Genomic DNA, 21026 nt, shown 5'->3' on the forward strand with positions numbered 1-21026 from the left:
AGATCTAGAGATCATCATCAACATGCTGAAAAAGGATAAACTCATAATTCTGGATGATTAATGTCAGAAGAGGCATAGATTATAAGATATAGCAGAAAATACGAGGAATGGAGTTAGAAATAACATTAACACTAGTCTCTTACTACTAAAGATTTGTGCATCTTGTGAACTTCTCACCATCACTGTCTTGCATTTTACCTAAACATAATAAAACTTTGTGAATGCATCTAACACTAAACATTGGCATTTAAATAGACTCTGTCCTTGTAAGGAGAGGAAAAAGACAGATGTGAGATAAAGGCTATGTATAGCACAGAGTGTTGGAAGGATCATAGACAGGCTATCAAACCTAAACATTTACATTTTAAAAAAGCAATAGTCTCAAGGCAAGATGAGTACCAGAAGACTTGATGTTACCAGATTAGAATGCTTCTGCATACACGAACAGTTTGTTGCTAACATGGTTGCCAACAATAGTTGTAACAGAATAGTAGTGGGCAGCTTTCAGACATTTTATGTATAGCACTATATTCATTCATCTGGGCTAAACCACTCAAACATCAAGATTGGTTTGATGAAAATGATGGGGAAATTCAGAAACTGCTAAATGAAAAACAAGAAACACACAGATTAACTCCATCAAAAGTAAAGCACAACCTTTTTTGTTGTTGTTTACTTGCTTTTTATCTCTATTTTTTTTTCCTTTTTGATCAGATTTTTCTTGTGCAGCATGATAAATGTGGAAATACATACAGAAAAACTGCATATGTATTCTTATATTGAATTACATGCTGTTTAAGAGAAGGGGTGGGAGGAAGGGAGGGAAAAATTTGGAACACAAGATTTTGCAAGGGTGAATGCTGAAAACTATCTTTTCATATATTTTGAAAATAAAAAGCCATTTTAAAAAAAAGTGCAAGCAAAACTTAGAGAATTCCTTGCTCAGTAAGAAGACAAATGAAACTCAGTTTTATGCTGATGGTAACAATACAAAGAGTTTTCAGGATATTCTGAAGACTATTTATAGGCCAAAGACCTATGGTGCATGATAGAGTTGATAGAGTCACACTGATCAGCGAATGGGGACATAATCCTGGAGAATGAGCTGATAACTTCTGTAGTGTTCTGAAGAGACCATTACCAACCACAGCTGAAGCCATTAACTGTATAATTTAGGTAGATGACAATCACTTTCTAGCCAAACTTCCAAGAAGAGCCAACCAAATCTGGACAGTTTGAATAATCTTAGAAAAAGTCTGAAGATCCCTTCGCAATATAAGGCATCCAACACGGATTCTTTTTTGAATTGAACTGCCAACTCATTGAAATTCTCCTGAAGAGACCACTACTGCATAGGTTGGCTACATAATTCAAGTGTCAAATGTAAGTGTGCTTAAAAGACTTTGTGGAGAACTCTTACAAGGTAAGCTCTCACACAGAGGGCAGAAGAAATTATAAAAGTACATTCTCAAAGTACTTTCTGAAGAACTTTGGAATCATTTGTGAAACATGAGACAATGGCACAGGACAACCTAAAATTGTGTTCTTGCATTAAAAAAGACTTTGTGTTCTATGAGCAAAGCATAATTTCAGTAATTCCAAAGAATCGTGAGATTTAGAGATGTCAAATTTAGTGACATCTCCATTCAAAATATTCATATGGACTGTTTGTATCTGACCTGTAGTGGAATTATCAAGATGATGTTTGCTATTCAATACCTCCAGGAGAAGTGGCCTGATCTCCCATAGTCTGACACATAGTACATTGATTCTGACATAGTGATATCATTTTGGTTCTTTTTGAGCATGAAGAACAATCAATTCTGAATTTCAATTAAGTCTTCCTGACTACAAATTTAGCATTCTAACCACTACAACACTTAGGTATTTCACATGATCCCTCCATAGCCTGGTTCCAACTTACTTCTCCATGCTTGTCTCACATCATTCCCCATTCACTTAATCTACATGTCATCTAAATAAGCCAATAGTGGTTTTTGTAATCATAGCACTTCTTGCTTCCTCCTCCTTGCATGAGCTATATTTGAAATGTACCTTCTCCTTATCTCTATCTCTTAGAATCACCAAATTCCTTTAACACTTCGCTCAGAATATCATCTTCTACATCTGACCCTTCCCATTAAGTTCTGTTCCTCCTTAAATTAGCTTGTGGTTATTTTGTTATGTGCATGCTGTTTCTTTCCTGGTAGCATATAAGCACCTTGAGGGCAACGGACTATTTTTGCATCATTAGTACCTAACATAGGATCTTGGAAAGAATTTTATAGAAGTTTCTGAAATGAAGTTTGACAGAGATGACATTTTATATTTCTAAAATCACAACTTTGCAATATACAATGGGAAGGAATTGTAATTGGTCTAGGGATAAGAATGGGGCAATGGAGAAAAGATTTTGAAAACACACACATTCAAATACACATATAACACATCTATTTATTGATTTATTTTATTCCTCTCTGCATGTGATGAACTGCCAGCATGGCAAATACATCCATAGGCAACACCTGTAACTAATAGTCTTAAAATGTTGCTTTAAGCATGAAAAATACATATTAAAAAGCTAGTGCAAAATGAAATATGCAGAAGCAGAAAAACAACATATGTAGTGATGCAATGAGTACAACAATTTAAATAAACAGAATAACAAAAAAATTGAATGATTTGAAATGACAATGACCAAGCCAGGGACACTATTGTTTGGACTAGCTAATCTTTGGGATTTCAACCAATTCAATTATTCATTAAGGGGATTATATTATCTAAACCAGAGAGAAAGAGTAATAATAAAATCTTCAAAAATAATGTCATCTAATCTTAATTTATATCACCAGATTAATTTTTCAGGGAATTGCCAAATAGCCAGGTCTATGCTCTTACTTTTCCTTCATTATTATTACACATCTTTGGATCATTGTATTATCATTTGTTTTTCCACAAAGATAAGAAGATCAAGAATGTAAATTTCATATCATTTACTATTTGTATGTATAAGGAAATGTGGCAGTAGGTGGCATGGTGGATAGAGTGCCAGGCTTAAAATCAGAAGATGAGCTTTTTTTTTTTAAATAACAAATTCAGCTTCAGACACTTAATTGTGACCCTGGACAAGTCACATAACCCTGCTTGCTATGATTTCTCATCTATAAAATGAGCTGGAGAAGTAAATGGTAAACTATCCCAGTGTCTTTGCCAAAGAAAACGCTAAATGGGGTCACAAAAGACTCAGACACAATGGTAATAATCAACAACAAAAACGTACAAGGGTATTATCCACCATGGAAGAAAAAATAATACATATGCATAAATTCTTAGAGGAACATAAATTTCCAATTAAGAACTATATTATACTTTATATTATATATGTGAGATATACTATGTTATAGTATATCTCACATATATAATATATATATATAACATATATATATATATATATATATATAAAATATAAAATTATACTTTATGTGTGAGAACATTAGGTTTTTTCCCCCTAAAAGGTCAAACAAGACAAAAGCTGAATAAATCCATTGCTTAACCAGATATGTGGAAATGTCATATTTTAAAATGATAAAACACAATTAGATCATGTAGTGATTTAATTCTTGGTTCAAAATAATTTGAAAACTATCAAATCAATCAACAATTATTAATTATTCTGTTATGTGCTAATACTACAAAATAATACTAAAATTTTTCTGTCTTCAAAGAGCTTACATTGTTTCAGGAAACAACAGATACACATACAAATAAACACAAAATAAATATCAAATAACATGGAGGTAGCACTAGCAGCTAAGCAAGGGGAGGTAGAAATCAGGAAAGATAAGAGATAGCACTTGAACTGAGATCTGATAGAATTAGAGATTTTAATTGTTAGAGGTAGAGAGGAAGTGCATTACAATTATCAAGGAGAAAGGAGATGAAATGCTATATGAGAAGAATAACAACATCTGCTATTTAAATAACTCTGAGGTTTGAAAAGTTTTTTTAAAAATATATTTTATTTATTCCAACAAGTCTGGGAGATAGGTGCCTTATCTCACATTTTAAGATGAGGAACCTGAGGCAGGAAAGTATGTTAATATCTTGTTCAGAATCACAGAGCAAGTAAGAATCTATGATGTGATTTGAACTGTGATGCTAGAGATATTAAAACAATCCTGAAAAAGCCCCTATCTTCAGAGTGTTTGTATTATAGGAGGAAAAAAAAGCAATTTATGGCTAGCTCTATGTAGGTCCAGAGTTCTATGCATTAAACAAATTCACATAATCTCCTACTTGACCATGAAAATATCATAAGCCTGAGTGGCTTTCCAGTAGTTACTTACTCAAACTGGACTTGTGAATTTTATCAATTGTCTAAAACTGATCAGAGAAACTTAGTTATAAGAGAAACCCATCTCAATTTAATTGTCTGTTTTCTATTGATAATTTCATTATTTTAAATAGAATCTGTTACCATATCCATGGCAAAATCACATAGAAAAAGGTTTTTCACATTTCCTCTTAATTCAAGAGATGTCCTTTTTATTTTTAACTTTGGAAAAGGTTGTGGCTTTTCTCACAATAAAAGCATGTATCTTCAGTCGAGACAGAAGAGTAATCACATTAAGTCCTTAAGTTACTTTTATGCTTTCTTAATCTGGAAGGTTTAATCCAGCTAAAGAAAAGATGTATGAAATTAGGCTTACTCTCTATAACAAAACCTTAAAAGTATGTTTTAATTGCAGTGTATGATAGAAATGTAAATCATTATTATTATTTATTGGCAAATCTGTTACAGTTGTCAAAAGCATAACTGAAAAGAGACAGACACAGAGACAGAGACGCTCATCAATTGTAGAGTGGCTGAACAAGTTGTGGCATACAATTATGATAAAGTATTATTGTACTATAAGAAATGAGGAGGATGGTTTCAGAAAAACAAAACAAAGCATGGCACCTAGAATAAGAATTCTGGTTCTCCAAATACAATTACTATGCTCTTTCCACACTAGTATCTATTTCTTCTTTAGCCCTATTTTCGTCTTCCTCTGTACACTTAAAGTGGGGTTCTCAACCATTTTTGTATCATGAACCCCATTAGCCATTTGGCAAAATCTATTGCAGACTTATCTTCAGAATATATTTCTCAGAATAATGACTTTACATGCATAAAATAAAACATTAGAATTATAAAAAGAGCCACTTTTATTAAAATATATACCTTTTGTTCATTTGAGTTTATGAACCCTGGTTAAGAATCACTGCTCTTGAAGGCACATAAACATTTTCCTATAGAAAATGTTTTCAGGTTTTCCCCTTCCCCATCAAATTCCTAAACAAAAATTACTTTTGGATAATAAATTACTAAAAAGAAATAGTGCTTATTAAATTTGTTTAAAGGCTGCTGGAGGTAGAGGAGGATATATGGCTTCTCTAATTTTTATTTTGTTTTCTCATTTTTACATGATAGAGAACATTCTTTTTGGACTCCATACTGAGGACAAGATGTAGGTACATGTACAAATATAAAAGGAAGCCCTTTCAGATGCAAAAGAAACATTCCAAACCTTTGAATGAGGCCAAGGCCAGTTGCATATGAAGAACAGATAAGATATTGGACTTCACATTTGAAAAAAATACTCTAAATCACCATTGATTAGAGAAATGCAAATTAAGACAACTCTGGGGTACCACTATACTTCTCTTGGAATAGCTAAAGTGACAGGAAAAGATTAAGATAAATGTTGGAGGGGATGTAGGAAAACAGAGGCACTAATACATTGTTGGTGGGGTTGTGAACTGAGCCAACCATTCTGGAGATAAATTTGGAACTATACCCAAGGGGCTATCAAAGTGTACATACTCTTTGATTCATCAATGTATCTACTGGATCTGAATTCCAAAGTAATAAAAAAGGAAAAAGGACCCACATGTGCAAAAATGTTTATAGCAGCCATTTTTTTTTGTAGTGGAAAGGAACTGGAAACTAAATGGATGGTCATCAATTGGGGGATGACTGAATAAGTTTTATGGTATATGAATGTAATAGAATATTATTGTTCTATAAAATTCAGCAAGATGATTTCAGAAAGGCCTGGAGATACTTACATGAACTGATGCCAAGTGAAGTGACTAGAACAAAAAGAACACTGTGCACAGCAACAACACTATGTGATGATCAACTGTTTTCAACAATGAGGTGATTCAGGCCAATTCCAATAGACTTGTGATGGAGAGAGTCATCTGAATCCAGAAAGAAGACTATGGGATCTAAATGTGGACCACAGAATAGTATTTTCACCTTTTTGTTGTTGTTTGCTTAATTTTTTCCTCTCTCACTTTTTTCCCTTTTTGATCTGATTTTTCTTGTGCACATGATAAATGTGGAAATATGTTTAGAAGAATTGTACATTTAACTTATGTTGGATTACATCCTATCTAGGGGAGGGGGGAAGGGGAAAGGAGGGAGAAAAAATTGGAACAAGGTTTTGCAAGAGTAAATGTTGAAAACTATCTTTGCATGTATTTGAAAATAAAAAGCTATTATTAAAAAAAAAGACACCGGACTTACTTCTAGAGCACAGACTATATTTATACTTCTGTCTTTCACCTTTCATCTATATAAAGCTTTAACCAGAGACTGGGATGTTTGCATGGTGATGGATCACAGATGGTAGAGTGACTTCCTAAAGAGAATTGCTCTTAACTAGGAAGAGTTAGCAAATGGGAGCCCAGCTCTCTCTTATCTTATGCCAACAGGTAACAAAGCTCAGATCTGATGCTCAAAGAGCCTTCTGCCAAATCTAGTTCAAGGGTTGTTGTCTATGTTGAAAGAGCTAAGTACCATCTAGCCAAGCTAGGGTTTGAAAATGTTGAAAAAACTGCAGTTGTCATCAAAGAGCAAGCCCCAAAAGATGTATTTGGCACCACAGCCAAGAAAGTTTCCTTCAAAGAGACAGCTCAGTGGAGCTACAAATTTGTCTGTCTCTACTCTGTCACACATTGAACTTCATGAGACTCTCCAGAGAAGGAAGGAGCATTGATGCCAAGCTGATCTAAAGTTGCCTTGAATTGCCTTGGCCACATGAATCCTTTTTATATTGGCTTGACTAGCATTGTCATTTAAGATGATGCATATTCTATCTCCCTACCTCTATTAAGTCTATTTGTTGGTAAAAAAAATGTGCCCAGGTATTTTTAGGGGGGGAAATGCTTTTTCCTTAAAGTACTATTTACTTTACCTTTTATTAAATGACTTTGCTAAAGAACTAAGTCTACTAGTTAAGTAATTAAAAGAACGCATATCAGTATGCTGTAGGTTAGGAGGCCAACTACTTATAGGATTAGATCTAGAATTCTGAAAGTAATAACAGCTGTCCCACTGGGGAGCCAACCTGCCACTGCTGGTGCTTGTTGGTGTGGCGAGTCCATACAGAGCAACTGTTATATAAGGATAAAATAATTCGAGAAGAAAGCAAATAACTAACAACTAAGACCAGGATATGTTTCATGTAGGAAGAACTGAACTGAACCATAAGCATTCTAAAAGATCTAGGTAAGGAAGAAGTATGTTCCAATTATGGAAAGTCACCTATATGAAGGCACAGAGTGAAATGCTGTATTTGGTAAAGACTCAGCACAGCTATTTAGCTAGAATGAAGAGTATGTGAAGGAAAATGATGGGAAATAAACCTGAGGAGATATACTGGAATGAAATTTTCAAAGTTTTTTCTCAGCATGAGAAATTGCTATTTTATCTTGAAAGTAAGAGAAGTAGGCAGCTAAGTGGTACAGTGGATCAGGCCTGAAGTCGGGAAGATCTGAATTCAAATTCAGCCTCAGACATTTGCATCTGTGTGACCCTGGTTGAATCATTTAAGCCCTATTTACCCCAGTTCCTCATCTGTAAAATGGGAAAACATTGGAGAAACAAATGACAAACCACTCCAGTACTTTTGCTAAAGAAACTCCCATGGGCAAAGACATGGCTTAACAACTAGTACAATAACAAAAGAGAATCACAGGAAGTAGAATGGTCACATAGGTCAAAGGTTTTTTGCAAGAATGGAGAAAGGCTAGAGAAAAACATTGGAGAGAGGATCGTATACTTCCTAACTATTCTTTAGGATGTTGTCCTCTGCCAAGTGTGACTTCTAGGACAGAAAACTATCATCTTTGTTATGCATTAATCACAAAATCAATGCCAGACTTGACAAGTAACCTTTACAGTGAGAGATTATTTATGCATGCTTGTCTTTTTGATTAATCAGTTTTCCCTTTGTTATCCCCAATTTTTTTTTTCTTTTTACTCCTCAATATCTCAATCAGGGCATTTGCTATCTTTCTGTCTCTGTCTTTATACACACACACACACACACACACACACACACACACACACACACACACACACACTTATGCATATGCTCCAACCTTTCTCCTATACTCACTGAAGAAGTAAAGCAGAGTTAATTTATAATCTAAATTTAAATAATATTTATTTACATCAATTAAAATAATCTCTTACTCTTTACTTCTTCCTCCTCAAGTATGACTCAATATTTTCAATCTTACAACTCAAGGTAGGTGCAATATTTTTAGCATCCATGGGGAAAAAAAGAACTATAAGATAAAGGCCATGTTATCTAGGGGAGGGGGTGGAGGGAAGGAGGGGAAAATTCAGAACAGAAGGGAGTACAAGGGATAATGTTGTAAAAAATTACCTATGCATATGTACTGTCAAAAAATGTTATAATTATAAAATTAATTTTTAAAAAGAGAGATAAAGGCCAGTCAGAACACACTAAGGAAAATGCCTTTTCCTGGGAAAATAAGGCAGTTACCAGCCTAAGATTCTCTTCTTCTTTACTGCTAAGGTTCTAGAATTGGGGTCACTCATGCCCAACTCCCACAGTCTGATAAAGTCAATGGACCTCTTTTCAGAAGAATGCTGTTAAATAATTAAAAGAAATACTAAATTTCAGTTAGAGGTTAGCAAAAATAGACTACCCTGCCTCCTCTTCCTCAAACATGATCTAGATTAATACATATCTTTCCATCGGCTACCTTGCCTCAAGTATCTTCTGACTACAATCCATCCTCTATTTAATCACTTACATGATAAAAAAAAAAAAAAAAGTCTGACCATGTCATTCTCCATACCCAATAAACTCTAATGGCTTCTTATTACCATCAGTATCAAATACAAAATGTTTGTTTAGCATTTAAAGCCTTTCATAATCTGGCTCCCTTCTACCTTTCCAGTCTTTTTACAATTTACTTAATAAACACTCTCTGGCTTCCTGGCTCTTCCATGTGGATCTCACTTCATCACTCAGCTCCAGAATTTTTACAAACCTTCTCTCATTCTTAGAATGACCTCCCTGGTTTCCTTCAAGACTCAACTAAAATTCCAGCTTTTACTGGAAGCCTTCCCTAACTCCTCTTAATTCCAGTGTTTTCTATTAATTATTTTCCATTTATCTTGTATATGACTTGCTTTGTAGAAGTGTGTTTGCATGTAGTCTCCCTCCTTATATTATAAGTTCAGAGGATATTTTTTACCTTTTGGTATCTCCAATACTTAACACAGTACCTGAAACATAGTAGATACTTGATAAATGTTTATGATGGGCAACTAAGGCTTGGCCTCAGAACATCCAAATTTAGAGGGCCACAGCAATAAAAATAAAGGACTTTCAGCCCCTAGTTAGAAAGAAAATGTGTTTTTTCCCAAAAGGAAGATTCCACTTCCTGATGGTTCCTTCTGACCTTTCCCCAGACCAGATCCTAGCCTTTCCATCCAATACTCTTAGAAAGCAAGGTCCAGGTCCTCAGCAGTAACCTTGTGGTGTTCCAGGTTCTTCCCCCCACATACTGGAGTTTTTCTTTTTACTTCTTCCCTTAATCTCAAAGCATGGGGCTTTGGGGCTTTCAATATGTCTCCCCTCTCTTCCCAACCAACTTTGGCCCTTACCCTCACCCCAATTAAAGGGCCTTGCCTTGTATTATACTGCCTCTCCTGAACAGCCAGTCAATTAATTGTTTACCTTAAAAGAATGACTCAAAAGTAACTTTTATGCTGCATATTTTATCACCTTTGGGTGATGAGCCTCTCCAGTTTAACTCAGCTGCTCTTCAGATAACAGACATTGCCAAGCTTCAAACTCATAAAAGTTTTCAAGACTGGCAGACCTTGAGAGAATTGTCCCTCAGCTAGCACATCCTTCAAGAACACAGGGGCACCTTTGCCCCTTAATGAGGCATATGAAGAAGCTTCAGCAGAAATCTGCTGTCTATTAATTCATTGTATTTGCATAACACTATACAGTTTTCAAAACACTTTCCCATTCTATTTCTCATAGAACTAATTAGCACAACATCCTTATGAATTATATCATGTATTGTTGACCCCATTTTATGGGGAGGAGAAAAACAAAACAAGTAAAATAATCTCAAGACACAAAGGCATGTCAATCAAATTGCCCCAAGTTACTCAGTAAGTGGTAGGGCAAAATATTCTGACTTTCCAAGTTCAGGGTTACCATATCACACTTATTCTCTAATACTCATGTCAAGAAAATACGTTTTCCTCTCACACCCACCTAAATGACTATTGTCAACTAGAAGAACACAATCCTTGACATCTCCTGGAACCCACTACTGAGATCATTATAATTACACTTTATTATCTATGCATTTCCTTCGTTCATTACATTCTTGTAATTTAATTCAAAGATTTTCTGTTCCCTCAAGAAAAAGTAACAAAGTTGAGAATACAAATAAGAAGAGTTATAGGATAATAGATCCATGCTGAAAGGTACTTCCGATGCCATTTGGTCTAACCCCTTCATTTTACAGCTGAGGAAAATGAGACTCGGGGAAGTCACAAGAGCAGTAAGCATCAGAGACAGGATATTTTGTACCTGATCATTTTGTACCTTACCATATAACCTTCTCTGTACAAGAGACCTGGTTGTTGACTGATACATTTAATGACTGTGTGACCACAGGCAAGTGTTTTGTAACCTCTCAGGTTACATTTATAACCTCTTAGATATGTAACATAAAAGGTTACATATGTAACATCTCATATTAGATATATAGGACATGTCAAATGAGCATAACAATTAGTCATATCAGATTGAGACTTGGAAATCTCATTTTATAGAAGGAACTACTGAATTTCATTGACTTGTTCAAGCTCACACAGGTAATATGTTTAAGAAGCAGGATAGAGAAGACTCTACATATTTGATGCTGTCTCCTCCCCCCCCCCTCCAAAAAGTTAGGGTATGAAAAGCATTTTGTGAATCTTAAAGCACTAGAGGAAGTTATAAGTAATTTGGATACTTTCTAAAAGCCAGTCAAATTTTCAAAGGTTTTAAAACCCTTTTAAACAAGTAAAGTTTACCTGTAAAGTTATTTTTTTTAAAAGTTTATCGGTCCTTCAAGATCGATCGGTCCTTAAAGATTGATATTTTCAATATGAAAGATATCTACATGATCTCAAAAATATTGAGATTCCTCCAGGAACCTCAGAAGACTATTATAGATATTACTGATATTTCTTTGGAGATGGGCTTTCCACACACCAGGATTTCTAGCATCATCAAAATCACAGACCTGGATAAATATATACATATATATTTCCAGTATCATAAAATCATAGATCTGGACAAAATGCATGCCTACATACACACAGATATATACATACATATATATGTATGTGTTTGTATTTATATACATATATATATATATATAAATATACATGGGCATTTAAAGTAATTTCTCAGAAACACTCAGAAAAAACTTTAGGGGATTTTAAATTGGTGATAAAATATTCTAACATAATAAAACAGTCCACAAAAATCTAATAACAGCTTAATACTGTTATTTTAAATAATAATAATAATAATAATAACAATACTGGCATATTTTAGAGATAAAGATGTCATTACGAGGCTTGTAATTTCCTATAATGCATTATTACAGCTTTTGGTAACATTACTTATGGCTAAATTCCCAATAACCTTGTTCCTCCCTCCATCTTATGTATGTCAAAATTTTATTAAGATTCATCACTGAAATCATTCAAATCAAAGTTCTGAAAATGTTTCCTTCTCTTCCCCCAAGATGGGCTGTTACACTAAACTATTCACAGATAGGTGGCGGCAACTAGATGGTGAATAGAATGCTGGGTCTAGATTCAGCAAGTCAAGTTGAAATCCAACCTCAGAGATTTATAATCTGTGGAGCAATTCATTTATTTAACCTTTGTCTGACTCAGTTTCCTCAATTATAAAGCAAAGATAATAATAGCACCTACCTTCCAGGACTGTTTTGAAAATCAGCTGAGATAATATTTGTGAAAGTGCTTAGCACAGTACCTGACACATAGTAAGTGCTATATAAATACGAGCTATTTGTTGATGATGATGTTAATTCTAAAATAAGGCAGATTTAGCTACTACCACATTTTAATTCATTCTTTTGATATCCTGTGTTTTTTCTCAGTTCAGACACTTCATCTAATGATGCAGATTGCTACCCCTCTTCACTTCTTTATTGATATGGTCTTTAGGAGTTACTATGTCCAAAAGATCAACCCCAAGTGGCCCACCAGATGGTGGCAAATTGGTGGCAAAGTAGGCCGAACTCAAGCATTACATCTTAGACCAGGCCATTTCTAATTCTCCTCCTTTTCTCCCAAGTAGCTCTCTGACATTAGCCAGACAGGTGCTCAAATAACAGAGAATGAACTCTATCACTGACCCCTATTTGAAACCTTTTCTGCTTAATGGGATCTGAAAGAGCTCCCACTCTACTGGTATTGCTTTTAAAATTTCAGTCACTACCATACTCTGAAGCATCAAAATATGATTTTATGGTAGACCTCTGGAACTGATGAGTTATCATGAACAATCTAAGAGGAAGAAAATGGGCTTCAGAAGGTGCTGCATCAAAAATGGGCGTGCTTAGAGAGTTATTGTTTAGTTTCACTCCATTTTTCTTCCATATGCCTTACTCTATGTAGAGACATTCTATTTTTGTCATATTCTCCGCTCTACATCCTTCTGGAGTTATGCTTCCTGTGCTACCTTATAAGAGAAAAAAAAGCCTGTCATCTACACCAATAGTCTAGATTTTAGATATACTCTTACAAAGGGTAACACTATTCTTCCTAGGACACTTAACTTTTTTGTGGGGGGAATTAAAAAAATCATTTATGAGTTAAGGCCTGGATGCTAATTTAATTTCATTCTCACAATTAAAGAAAAAAACCACACCAATAAATTCCATTGACAAGACCAGTCTCAAAACTATGTTCTGTGTGTCATGAAGGGGATATTTTCAGTAGCTCAACACAAGCCTAACTCATTTAAGAGTACTTGATTAAGAGCACATATCAAGTGGAACTGTGTTCACATCTCTAAGATCTGCCACCTAAATATTATCTAGAGACTCTTTTAGTTCCATAATCTATGAAACTTTTTTCTCTAAGTCTGTTTCCTCAACTGTAAAATGAAAGGGATGGATTAAATTATTGTTAAAAATCCTTCTAAAACTAATTATTTATGATTATATTAAGAAACATTATTAGGTTAATTTCCTAATGATGGAAAAGATCAATGAATCCCAAGTAGATATTGATAGATAGTCATTTTTCAAATTCAAGAATATACTAGCTAACGAACAGTTATCTATATATCTTTTGGAGCTCTAAATCTATGGCTCTATAGTTTATTCCACTTTTTCCATTTTGAGGTATAGAAAATTACAGTGACTTGGCCAAAATTGTATGAAGACTGGAACCTAGGTCTCTTAATTAAGTCTAAATGCTCTTAGTCATGTAGAACAGTTTCTTAACTTATTCCTTATAAGTTTACTCTCTTCATCATGAGGTTTCCCAATGAACACAGTGGAGATTTATTTGGTTCATGATTTCCTACTCTTTTCTTTTTTTTTTTTTGTATCTCGTTCCTCCTTTCCCTGACCTCTCCTCCTGCCTTGTCTTATCTAGGTACCAGGAAAGGCATGAAGAAGTTATTTTCTATATCCATCTCTCCACATTTCCATTACGTCACATCTTCTACCCCACTTGGAAATTGTTTAGCAATGGGAGCAGAAAGCAATTTGAGATACTTACTTGATCTGGAGGAGTGAAGGTAGCATTTAATTTAGAAAAGTCAGAGTAGGTAGCTTTTCACATAGGTAGAGGACCAATTAAGGGTAACAGAAAATCAAGTAATATGGGAATATTTCACATTATTCCCTTCCACAAGTTCTTCTCCCCCCCCAAACAAACTGTTACTGGTAGTTCCTTTTACTTGACTTAGTGCCTTTTCAGAGATGGTCCCCCAAATTTTACATAGATTTCCTCCCTTTCTCAAGGTAGCATCCCTCAGTTTCTGCAAAGCACATCTCAAATGCCACATCCTTAACTAGTTCTTTCCTCCTCCACTAGCATTTTTTTTCTAAATAATATTCATTTTTGTAAAACTTTGTGTTTTAAATTTTTCTTCCTTCCTTACCTCCCTTTACCCTCAAGATAGAAAGCAATTTGATATAGTTAAATATATGTAATATTTTAAAACATTTCTGTATTTGTCATGTTATACAAAAAAAAAAAATCAGACCCAAAGGGGGAAAACATAAGAAAAAACAAGCAAACAAATAAATGCCATGCTTTGACCCATGTTCAAACTCATAGTTCTCTCAATGGATGTGATTGGCATTTTCTATCCCAAGTCTATTGAAATTGCCTTGAATCACTGCATTGTTTCTACTGCCCCCTTCACTCCAGTCACCTTTCTCTTGAAACAACTTTGTAATTACTTAATTATGAATGTAGTAAATCATGCTAGTGAATGTATACTCTTTGAGGTCAATGGATGCTTCTAAGTCCAAAAAAAAAATAAAAAATAGAAAAGTGTGGTGGTAGAACTCACTGATTCTTGATAATTATGGATGGTATTCATCCATTTTATGCTGACTAAGCTTCCTGAAAAGTTGCAAAGTTGGAGCTCCCAAGAGGGAGAGTTGTTTTGATTCTTTATTTGTTCAGGTTCAACTTCTTTGGGTTTTCTGTCAAATTTCCTAAAAATTGTCTTATATTTAATATTCTGTTAGTCTGATGGCTTAACTGGAGCCGAGGTTCTTCTAGGGAATGATAAGAGTCAAATTCTAAGGTTTTCTAGGAAATACTGGGTATTATCATGAGACAGATTTATAAAGAAGTTTTTCACCTCAGCTGCAAATTCAAGTCCTGACCAAAACATTAAATGGTTCAGGCCAAAGACAGATTGCTGAAGCACTTACATCTTTTCAAGATGACACTAGACCATGAATAAAATACCATTTTTTGGGTGGGCCATTTAACCCTTCCTTTACCAATTCTGAATTCATCTAAATGTTCTATCAAAAAGCCTTCACTTCTCCAGCTTATCCATAAGGATGGAATGATTAATTTTTTTAATGTTTTGCTGAAATTAAGACAAATTTATCTATAGTATTCCATTGATCGACTAGTAAACTTTTCCAAGAGTGAAATTAAGTTTGCATAGTATGATGACATTGCCTTGATGGAAAAATCAGCTAGGATTTAATCCTAACTCTGTTAATGCTGCCTGTATGATTTTGAGCAAGTCACTTAACTCTTCTGTGCTTTAGTTTCTTTATTTGCTTTAAAGAGCAGAGAGGAAGGGAATATACCGAATAATCCTCAGGTCACTTCCAACTCGAAATCAATTATCTCATGATCTTATTAATAATCCTAATCCTGGTTGACTACAACCATGCAAAAGGACAGGTATCTTTCCTTATCCCCCTGCTCTTAAAGGAAATGATTTTTTTAGTCTAGCAAAGAATTCTTCATACATTTGGTACTCAATGTAGTTCAAACTGAAAAGTAGATTACAACCAAATAATCCAAGGACAGTCTTTTCCTAGTGTTTCCCAGTTTTTTCCTACCTCTTGGTTACTACTAGCCAGAGAAATAATTTCATATTAATCCAAAGCAGATCCAAGAGACAGAAGCCAAAACTCAAGTAAGGACCAAGCTACTCTTATCCCCTCTTCCACTAGTTTCTGAACTTTACAAATAAGGTTTGTTTTGCCTGGCATCTAGAGGGCAAAACCTCACTTACCTCCCTGCCACTGTTACGTACACTTACTAAATGCCAGCTGATCAATTTTCATAGGCTTTCATATTTCACTGACCTTCAACCCTAGATTGCAGCTGTAGAATGATTTCTTAAGTTTGGTATCTACCCAAACTTTCCGAGGACTTAAAGATGTGATTGACCCCCTCTCTTCTTCCATTCTCTAGTGTTCTTCCTGGAGCCTACCTTCTTTCAGAATTTGTGCCTAGAAGTCCAAAAGGACCTCAGTCACCATCCACTTCCACTTCTGTTTCTTTGTGGAATCCTGGAGAAAGCCTCTTTCCTTTATCAAATCTCTTAGGAAATTAGATCAAATCATCCTGTGCTAGACTGCAGCAAAGATCCACCAACTTGGAAGGGATTTCAGAGAGATGTGCTAGTTCAACTTGTCCCTAGATAAGAATTCTGTCTCCAACATCCCCAACAGGTGATAATCCAAGCCCTCTTTACCAAGACCCTCCTTCATTTCTCATTCTCCCATACCCAGGAATGGAGAACTCATTAACTCCAAAGGCAGTCTTACTGTTCAGGAAGCTTTTCTTTACATCCTAAATCTGTTACATTGCGTCTTCCACTTATTGTCCCTAGATCTGCCCATCGGGGCCAAGCAGACCAAGTAAGTCTAACCTGTCCTGTAGGTGACAGCCCTTCAAAGAGTTATCATGAATCACCCAGACTTTCCTCCCCCCACTTGTTTCTATCTCACTTCATACACTTTTCTTGGCCCACCTCTGCCCCTTCCATTAGTCTTGTCCCCCCCATCCCCCACTCCAGGAGCGATATTGACTCTCGCTTTCCAGACAGCTGGCCTGGATCTCAAGTTCTGGCCAAAGGTCAGGACACCTACGACTTACCATCGGTCACCATCAAGTCAGCATCTTCTTCTCCAAGATGCACTTCCAGCAGGAGGGGTTTCGAGTTGCGGCGGGAGGGCTGCAGGCCATCCAGGAGCTGCTCCTCATTGACGAAGTGAAGTTGTACGAGGTACCGCAGCGGCTGTGGGTCCGGGTCCGGGTCAGAATCAGCGGCCGCCACAGCCGCGGCCGCTGCTGCAGTCATGGTCGGGGCGCACTTGCTGCAGCAGAAACAGCCTCAGCTCTTGCTGGCCCCGGGCTCCGGCGGCCGCGGCTGCCGCTGATCCCGTCTCAGCACTGCTGCGGAAAACTGGGTCTGGGGCTCGAAGGCCGAAGACCGAGGAGAAGGAGAGAGAGCGCGGGAGCTGGGCGGCAAAGAACCAATTCAGCATTCAGGACGCCTCCCGGCTTCTTCTGGCATCTCCAGGCCAGCGAGGCCTCTCGTGCCCCTCCTTTTCGGGAAGAAAACAGCAGCCCACGTGGATGTCCTTCCGCGCGCGTGGGGACGGGGACACTTAGACGTGCCCCCGCCGCACGCCGCTACGCCACGGGTGGGAAGCGCTCTTCGGGCCCGGCTAGGGGCGCTTGGCAAGTACCTGGTGGGAACTCTAGTTGGAAGCAAAAGGGTGACACCTGCTGTTCACTAGGGCTGCACTCGCTGCCAGACCGTGATTAGAGGCCCCAGGCCAGAGCTGGGCGGGGTTTGGAAAGCTAAGGAGGTCAGAGATCTTTTATGGACCCATTGGTTCCCAGAGCAGAATCCTGGAAGCACATTCAATTCAGGTGAATTTAATTCATTTCAACAAGCGATTATGAAGCACCTGCAGCATGCCAGGTGCTTGAGAATACCGACACAAAAATGGTACATTCCCCAATAGTCCCAAACCTCAAGGATCTTATCTCTGTTGTCTACTAGGAAAAACACCCTGTGAAGAGATGAAGAAATACAAAATGTATACAAAGAAGCGGTGTGTGTGTATGTGTCAGGGCTTGGGTGGTTCTCAAGAGACCGTGGGTAGGGTGGGTACTAGCTATTCTGGATACTGGGATAGGCCTGGTGTAGATGGTGACAAACTGACCTTGGGAGCAGGGATAATTTACCAGGGAGAAGGGATCACTTCTAGCTACTTCACCCCCAATGTCTCTGGGTAAATCAGCAGAGTGATGCTCCAAGGGAAGAAAAAAAGAGGGAGCTCCTCTGGTATCAACAACTAGGGAGAAAACTTCAGGGAAGCTCTGTTACATAGAACCCGAGGCCCAAAAAAAGAGAGGAAGAAGGACCCATGTGGATATCTTGATAACAGCTCTCAGCTGGATCTACTTGCCTTTTTCTAATCAGGGTATAAAAATATAAAGAGAAATTTATGAGAGCCAGCTGGTGATGCAATGAATAGAGCACACCATCCCTGGAGAGTCAGGAGGACCTCAATTAAATTCCTGCTTCAGACACTTATTAATTGTGTGACCTTGGATAAGTCACTTAACTAGGATTGCTTCCCCAAAATTGAAGGAAAAAAAAAATTATTGTCCAAAAAGTGGTTAAGGGAAACGTTTACTTCTTAAAAACATATTAAAGGGAAAATACCAAATTCTCCATCTTCACCATTTCAGTCATGGCCAGGTACTTCATACTGGATTTACAAGGCTTTGTATCAAAATCTGGAAGCAATTATTCAGTATTCACAAGATATCTTCATAAATGTCATCAGGGAACAAGCAGGAATTTTAATGTCAATGAATTACTCCAAATCAGATCAAGTGAGGCAAAGTTTCCAAAGCATCTTCTCTAATTAGGTATCTCCACAATGCTGATTTAATCATAAGATGGATGATTGGCAATCTATCAGCAATGAAAGGATACTCCACTTTTGCAATCCCAATATTCCTGGGACATCTCAGTTAATTCCCTTGGTAAATTCTACTTTATTCTGCTGCAAATGCCCTAATTATTCCAAGCCAATGGCTCCCAATTTAACAGTTCATGGTAAATGAATTCAGAAATCCATTATACAGAAAAGAGATCAAATTCAAAGTTCAACACTTTTATAAGAGATGGAGCCCTCTTCTCCCATCAGTGAAAGCCCATCAAGTATGCTATGAATAATAAGTTAATCAGTTTAAATGTCCCTGATAAAACAGATCTAACTAGAACTATATCAAAGCTTAATTTTAATCCCATTCAAAATTGCAAACCATCAAATCATTTGTAACAAAAATTAGTGAAGAACTCTCATTAATAAGTAAAAAAAATGAAAACTACAGAAGTTAAAAAAAAAAAACACATTTGACAAGCTATCACTTCAACCTTAATTGATTCTTTGTTCCAGAACCCTCAACAGTTCTTCCAAATCTTCTCTCCTTACATTGATCACATCACCCCTCTAACCACTCTCTCATCTGATGACTTTATCATACCTTATTGAGTAAATTGAAGGTCCTACTTGGTCAGCTTCCTCTTGCTTTCATCTCTGTCTCTCATAATCCTACCACTTCCTTCTCACTTCAGTTTCAGATAAGAAATGACCTATGTTGCCAAGATCAATTTTCTTTATTCTTTATTATTATTGTTTTCTTTTTAATATTTTTTCTTTCTTAACTTTTTCTTTTTACATTTTTGGTTCCAAAATCTTTTTCTCCTTCCAGACCCTTATCTACCCATTGAAAAAGCAAGCAATAAGGTATTTATTTTATTTGTGAAATACTGGAAAACATATTTCCATGTTATGCATATTGGAATAAAATGAAGAAAAATAAATCTTTAAAAAGTATGTTTCCATCCATACTCAGAGTTCATCAGTTTTCTCTCTAGAGGCAGATAGTATTTTTCACCATAGGTCCTTTAGAATTGTGGTGCATCATTGCTTTAATAGAGAAGCTCTGTCTTTCACAATTACTCATTGTTACAATGTTGCTGCTACTGTGTACTATGTTCTGATTCTGTCCACTTTGTTGCTTCAATTCATGTCTTCCCAGATTTTTCTGAAAGTAAAAGAGATAATTTGTATTATGTGAAACTGAAAAAAAATCTTTGCATAATCAAAACCAAAGCAGCTAAAAATTAGAAGGAAAACAGGAAACTGGAAAATGTTACAGCAAGTTTTTCTGACAAGCCACATTTATAAAAAATGTGATGTGTTCCTCAGTTTGTAAATATCAAAGGGTATGAAAAGGCAGTTTTCAGAAGAAAAAAAAACAAACATGAATTTCCACATTAAAAAATATTCTAAATTGCTACTGCTTAGAGAAATCAAAATCAAAAGAACCTTCAGGTAGCACAGCCCAGAGAGTGACTGATATGACAGAAAAGGAAAATGACAAATATTACAGGGGATGTGGAAAAATTGTGACACCCATGCACTATTGGTGGAGTTGTAAATTAGTCCAACCATCTGAAGAATAATGTGGACATACACATAACTGTACATACTCTTTTTTCCCCCTGAGGTAATTGGGGTTAAGTGACTTGGCCAGGATCACACAGCTAAGTGTTAAGTATCTGAGGCCAGACTTAAACTCAGGTCCTCCCTGACTTCAGGGCTGATGCTTAATCCATTAAACCACTTAGCTGCTCTGTGTACATACTCTTTAAAAAATAGCACTTTATTTTCCCCCAATTCCATTTCAAGACAATTTTTAGTATTCATTTTTCTAACAAGATACTGAGTTTGAAATTTTTTTTCTCTCCTCTTTTCTCCCCTCTTTCAAAAATGGTAGGCAATTTGATATTGGCTATGCAAGTGCTATCATGTAAAATATATTTCCACATCAGCCACAGTTATGAAAAAAGAAACATCACAAGGAAAATAAAATATGAAAAGAATAAAATGAGAAAAGTATGCTTTGATCTTCATTCAGAGTGCATCAGTTCCTTAACTGGATGTGGACAGTATTTTCTTTCATTGAATTCTTTGTACTTGTCTTGGATCATTATGTTGTAGAGAAGAGCTGAGTCATTCATAGTTGATAATTTCACAATGTTGCTGATCAGTACTATGTAAGATGTTTTCCT

General features: G+C 36.2%; 1 protein-coding gene across 2 annotated transcripts in view; it reads right to left on the reverse strand.

The window, feature by feature from the left end:
- The window catches only part of LOC141551318 (histone-arginine methyltransferase CARM1-like), a 246792-nt gene extending 229276 nt beyond the window's left edge, over positions 1-17516 (reverse strand). Inside the window, exon 1 of one of the 2 annotated variants that reach the window (XM_074282826.1) lies at positions 17018-17516. In XM_074282826.1, coding sequence (XP_074138927.1) covers positions 17018-17222 — 205 coding nt within the window. In that variant the 5' untranslated portion in view covers positions 17223-17516. The remainder of the gene's footprint in view (positions 1-17017) is intronic. The other variant, XM_074282827.1, reaches the window with a different exon arrangement.
- Between the last annotated feature and the right edge of the window lie 3510 nt (positions 17517-21026).

This window comes from Sminthopsis crassicaudata, chromosome 1, assembly GCF_048593235.1.
Source record: "Sminthopsis crassicaudata isolate SCR6 chromosome 1, ASM4859323v1, whole genome shotgun sequence".
Taxonomy (NCBI): Eukaryota; Metazoa; Chordata; class Mammalia; order Dasyuromorphia; family Dasyuridae; genus Sminthopsis; species Sminthopsis crassicaudata.